The sequence below is a fragment of the Pleuronectes platessa genome, chromosome 3, assembly GCF_947347685.1.
Source record: "Pleuronectes platessa chromosome 3, fPlePla1.1, whole genome shotgun sequence".
Taxonomy (NCBI): domain Eukaryota; kingdom Metazoa; phylum Chordata; class Actinopteri; order Pleuronectiformes; family Pleuronectidae; genus Pleuronectes; species Pleuronectes platessa.
The window spans coordinates 20,506,764-20,512,763 of record NC_070628.1 but is presented as its reverse complement, the minus strand read 5'-3'; the positions used below and the strand labels follow the sequence as shown (position 1 = coordinate 20,512,763).

General features: G+C 41.1%; 1 protein-coding gene across 1 annotated transcript; it reads right to left on the bottom strand.

Moving 5' to 3' along the window:
* Positions 1–506: 506 nt before the first annotated feature.
* On the bottom strand, positions 507–3,596 carry LOC128437185 (nucleoredoxin-like protein 1). Its single transcript, XM_053419240.1, has 3 exons — positions 3,361–3,596; positions 1,002–1,091; positions 507–870 (listed from the first exon to the last, which is right to left on the bottom strand). Exons 1-3 carry the CDS (start codon positions 3,594–3,596, stop codon positions 507–509), a joined length of 690 nt encoding a protein of 229 aa, XP_053275215.1.
* Positions 3,597–6,000: the final 2,404 nt, after the last annotated feature.

The following is a 6,000-nucleotide window of genomic DNA, read 5'->3' as shown; positions in this document are numbered from 1 at the left end:
TTTCCGATTGTGTTTGGCATGTTTTGATTTGATGCCACAAAGAATCATGTAAAAAAATTAAGAAATAGATCAACTTTTATAAAAAATACAAATCAGAGCCTTGTCTTGGAAAATGGAGAAATGGTCGCAATAGACTCCTTGGTGTAATAAAACAAGTCGTAATGGACTTGGCCCGGACATAACCTTGCCCTGACTGTGTTCTGGGCAGAATTCAAAGACTTTCCGGATTCGAGCTGAGGCAGCAGCATTTATTGCTCCATCAGTGTGGTACATTACTTTTTATTGGCAGTCAGTGTATCCATAGCCACTCATATGTGAGGTGTGCTAGCTGTCGAGACCAATCACAATTAACATCAGTTAATCTACTTTTTAATGAATGTCTGATTTTCCTTTGTGAAGAGGGTTTTGTTGCGTTACATTAGCAGCACCAGGAACATTATAGTTACGTAGCTTTTGCTAATCGTGGCAACTGTTCCAAAGTCTCGCCCTCTTGCTCTTCTTCTCCATCACCATGACCCCCCTCCTCTTCCTCCTCCTTCCTCTTCTCCATCCACCTCCGCCTCTCCGCCTTCACCCCAACCTCTGCCCTTCTTCCTCTTCTTCCTCTTCTTCTTTTTCTTCTTCTCATCTTCCACCTTGTATTTGAGTCTCCTCAACGGGTCGCTCAAGCTGCGCATGGACTTCCCCTCGAAGTCTTCACTCATCATGAAGTTCCTGTCGATGAGCTCCGCTGCCTCCTGCCAGTTGCGGAAGCAGTGCAGGCCGAGGCCCAGGATCTCCTCCACTGCGTTGGCGGCGAGGATGGAGCAGTCAGGCCGCAGCACCACCACTGTGGGCAGCTCTTCCACGTTAAACATGGCCTCCAGTTCCCTGTGGACACACACACACATTCTGGCATACATGTCGCCAAAGAGCTGATGGATTAAAACAGCGTGGTATATTTGCATTACAATCATCCATCAGCAGGTTGTGCACACAACTGAAGGGCCAGTCTCACACACCTCCTGTAGGGGTCCTCATAGGCCAGGAACAGGCACTTCTTGGGCAGCTCTTTGAGGAAGCTCTCTTGCTTCTCCTCAGAATCGTCCAAACTGAAGGATGACAGAATAATCACTTTGCTAGGAGATCTGGATGGGTTTTTAAAATTCATTTAAAAGATCTCTTTAAAGGTCAATGTCTTTATGTTTGTTCTGCTGTTATGAGGACATTTTGTTCTGACAAAGTTATGAACAGATGAGAAGGCACGACTGAGAAGATTGGAACAACATATCACAAGTGAGGATATTCTGGCATCATTTGAGACAACAGATTAAGATTATGGTTTCACAAACACACCTACTGTATAAATGCATGACATTGCCAACATAATTGTACATAAACACACACACACACACACACACACACTAACAAACACACACACACACACAAAGGATTTAATTGATATCAGGGTTATTTTAAAATGATGTTCACAATGTGAACAATGTAAGGTTTTGGGAGGGAAGAACATTAAAGTTAGGGTTGGTAATCATGGAAAAGATGGCAAGTGCAGGCTACACGGCAACCGATACATCCCAGCCCCTCCCATCATCCCTCTTGTTAAAGGTACGGCGCCCCCAAAAAAAATGAACGTGCACTGCCTGAAAACCGCTAGAGGCAACATTTACGAGACTCACTTCCTAACTTGTGACTTTTGTCTCTATTTTAGTGGTGTCTCCGGCTGAAGACTCCCCTCCTGTGCAGTGAACCACAGGCAGGCAGGTCGGTTAGTGACAGACAGGTGTGCCAGCCAATCATTTGATGTGTTCCGACTGAAATGATTGGTCGTGTTTATTACAATCCTGCGAGGGCCACAGACGACTTTGTTTTTACAGTTTTTCTCCATTGCTTTGGCTCATTTCACGAAACAGAAATGACATTCTCAGAGCTCTAAGTGCAATTGGCAAAATAGCCGATATGGTTCAGCACAACTACATAGATCACCTTCAAAAGGTCATGTCTCACCCAAAACAGTTAACTCAAGTTTCAAAACCAAATCATTTTCTCATATAAATAGTCAGTGCCCCCAAAATGAACATTTCCTTCTCGATTGCTGTGGCTCATCTCTCAAAATAACATAGATGGTTCAGCAAAACTCCATAGCACACCTGCAAAAGGTCATATCTCTCCCAAAACAGCTAACTCATCAGTCAAAACTAAATCCTTTTCTGATACAAATAGTCAGTGCCCCCAAAATGAAAAGTCCCTTTGGCATTGTTTAAACACTACAGGTCAAAATGTTTAGATGTTTAGTCAGTATGGCAGTGGACCATAGAAATATCCCTCATGTGCACATTTCAATCTTGGCTCAGTCCTTGAATGGTCACTGAATGGTTACAGTAGATGTTTTCTTTCCAGAATATTATGTGTATCAAACAGAAAAAAGATTTATTCAAGGTTTCACATAAAATATTTTTATCGAACACATACTGCCATGGAAATTGTTACAGTAATTACCATACATCGTGCTTACAGTAACAGAAAATGTGTACAGCACAATATACTTTCAAACAATAAGCACATCAAAACTAAAATTTGGCATAGTGAGATATGACCTTTTGAAGGTGATCTATGTAGTTGTGCTGAACCATATGGGCTATTTTGCCAATTGCACTTAGAGCTCTGAGAATGTGATTTCTGTTTCATGAAATGAGCCAAAGCAATTGAGACAAACTGTAAACTTACTGTGTGACTGGTGATCAGATGTGTGAAACTCAACCTTGATTACTAAAGTTCTAGTTGCACCTGAAAATTAAGCCAATGATCCAAGATATCCTTATTACAGTATATACCATGATGTTTTTCATGGTATTGTGTGCCTGTACGATTTTGACAGTAGAGTGAACTATTGTGCAGGTGATGATGTAAACAATGAAATTATGCCAACATGTTCTGCAGAGAACAACCACTTGACTGAGAAGCGACAGTCAGTTTTCACCAGCAATATATATTCAATTGGTAATTGGGCTAACTGAAGGCAATTGTACCTAACCGTTTGCAAAGGTGTGCTATATCATTTGAAATTTGTGCAAGCTGTTGGAAATTGTACTTGTCATTGCAAGGATGTGCTAATACAATTGCAATTTGATTAAAGGAATGAGATATTCCAATCTGTTGTGAACCAGTGCCCAGTGGTTTGGAGGTTTGCACGTGTTGTTTTGAGAATGTCATTTCTGTTTCGTAAAATGAGCCAAAGCAATGGAGAAAAACTGTAATATCAGGATATGAAGAGCATTTCACCCAATATGATAAAAACCGTCCAGAAACAACTTGCAAAGCTTTATCTTTAATTAATTGTAATATGTGTGTGTGTGTGTGATGTACCTGATGTATAGGAGAACCAGCTGAGCAGAGCGATCCACGTAGAATTCATCGGTCAGCCGTTTGAAGAAGTCGCTGAGCGTCAGAGCAAACTGCTGGCAGCCATCACACGCAGCTGAGGCGAAGAAGAGCATCAGGATGCGGTTCTGCAGGCCCATGATGATCTCACGCTCTGTGTTCAGCTCATCACGTTCCTTGTTGTTCTTCAGCAGGACCCGATCGATGAACAGGTCCACCATGATGAAGTGTCAACCGAGATGAGGACTGAGGCTCGGGAGGCTTTAGGGGAAGATTCAAACAGAAAATAAACATCTTTATGTTCATTGGTCCATTAAGGAAAAAAAGTAAAATGCCCAGTTACAGTTTGGAGGGTTTTCCATACAAACATGTCAGTGCATAAAGACAGCATGTTTCCACGCAGTCATATTTACATCTGTTAATCTCATATAATCTTTCCCACTGTTCAATCGGATTATCCTCACAGTTGCTGACCTCGAACAAATATTATCTCCTCCTCAAGGCAGCCAATGCAAAAACGAGACCAGCATTAAATTATAGTATTAAATTAAAGCATTCAAGTTTCTGTTCTTCTCATCTCTTCTTGAGGCGCAATAGAGTCATTTCACCGCCTGTCAGTGCGAATCATACTCACTCATCGACTCACTCTCACTCTCCTTCACCTTGATGCCAGTGGCTCTTCACTCCCTCCTCCGTCCTGTGTGTCGCTCACGCGCTCCACCTCCCTCTCCTCTGTCTGGTCGGGAGGGGTTTGAAAGACAAGGTGACGGAGGGACAAGGGATATGAAGTGATCACAGTGAGTGTGTGTGTGTGTGTGTGTGTGTGTGTGTGAGAGGGCCCTAAGCAAGCATATACGTGTGAATGAAATCCACAGAGATAACAGAATAAGAGAAAAAAGAAAAGGGCTAATGAAGTGAGCCACAGTGAGACCTTTATTATTCAGTAGGTAATAGAGGAGCAGAACTACAGGGAATATCTGGTTATATAGTTTGGCCATAAAGCCACGACAGTGACATACAGACACAGTTTGTGTTAGCAGCAAAGAGAATAGATTTCTCCCTTTTTTAAGAACAATACAACTTGTACTTATTTAACTATTTAGTACCAAAATAAAAATCCCAGGAGACAAACCATGATTAACAAAGAGTTGTAAAAATAATAATAACGTGTTTAATAAAATATTAATGTGAGTTTTAAAACACCAGCAGGCGCCAGCACCTATATTTAGTTTAAAGCTGCAATAACTTTTGTTATTTTCCCCACTTGTGGTCTTAAAAATGCTAAAACAGAAGAAAAGCAGAGGAACACACAGTCGTTACGTATTATGACAAAGTGTTGGCAAACAGTTCTCAGTTTACACATCCAGAAGCTGCAGGGGCCCAGAGCTGTGTATCGTCATCTGTACTTAAGGTGTTGTTGTCGAAACTGTTGCCTGACATATCTGGAGATGGAGTTATATGAGATGAGTTACCGGGTCCGAAAAGGTAAACAATAAATTAAAATAATAGCACAAATAAATCTGGAGAGTTGCACAGTTGAGTTGGTCTATGTGATTGCTTTCTCTGACAAATATCAGTGATTGTATGTTCCGGGCATGTCTCACTTAAGATTTTTTTTTAACTTTAAAACCTGCTAAATTAATGAGATTTAGTAGATAGTTATCTCAGAATTCTGATCAATTTTAATAACATAAAAATAATCAGTTCTTATTTTATGGAATTAATGAGATCGCAAAAAGAGAAGTTCTTATTTAGTCCACTTGGAGCAAGCATATCCCACCTCCGTAGTTTGATCCAGTTTTATTACCTCCTCCAAAAAGGTTGTGTTTTCACCCCTATGTTGGTTTGTACAACCCAGCAGGAGGTTCTCTGCACAGATGCATTCAATAGGGAAACGGATCTTCCGCAGGATTCATGCGAGGGGTGGAGCAGCTGGATGCAGCAGGCAGAGGCAGGAAGTGATGTATTATCTCTGCTGCAGAGATCACATGGTTTTCTTAACCATGAGCAAGACATCAACTCTCTGGACAACTTTGACGGTGTCTTCTGATGTGGGTGACACCACTTTTTCACCGGGAGAGATATTTCTTTTCTTTTGTTTGTTTTCATCTTTGCCTCTGTTGGCTGTTAGAAGCATCATCTTCCCCCCACTTCATTCATTCAGAAAAACGGCAGCATAATTTTTCTCAAGTGAATGCAAGAAATTGCATAGAGACAAGTTATGAACATGTGTGTTTCTGTGTTTGAAAACATTGACCGAATGACTGAAAACCTAACTTCAGACATTATAGGCAAATTGACAAGACTAAACTGGATCGTATTTTAGACACATCAATAATATAATAATCAGAATATGAAGAATACAATATGAAGCAGTAGAAACAGGAACATGGCTTATTTCTCAAGAGCGAGCAGCTGGATCTTTTCCCTTTCAGCGTTGTGTATGATCTGTACAACCACACTGTAACAGTATGTTATGCTTCTTCATGCCATTACATGACAGAGGAGCTCAGTGGGCTTTTTTTTAAATCCTGCTGTACGTGCTACTGCAGGCAGAGGATATAATTCTTGAATTAGCTGCAGTATCAGTGGCTAAAAATTAATTTCACAGGACGCAGGACCTGA

Excerpts from the sequence above, each read along its gene's own strand:
- LOC128437185 (XM_053419240.1), bottom strand. The coding sequence starts at position 3,596 with ATGGTGGACCTGTTCATCGATCGGGTCCTGCTGAAGAACAACAAGGAA. Across the intron at positions 1,092-3,360 it reads CTGGTTCTCCTATACATCAG|TTTGGACGATTCTGAGGAGA; the intron begins GTACATCACACA and ends GTCATCCTTCAG. Across the intron at positions 871-1,001 it reads TATGAGGACCCCTACAGGAG|GGAACTGGAGGCCATGTTTA; the intron begins GTGTGTGAGACT and ends GTGTGTCCACAG.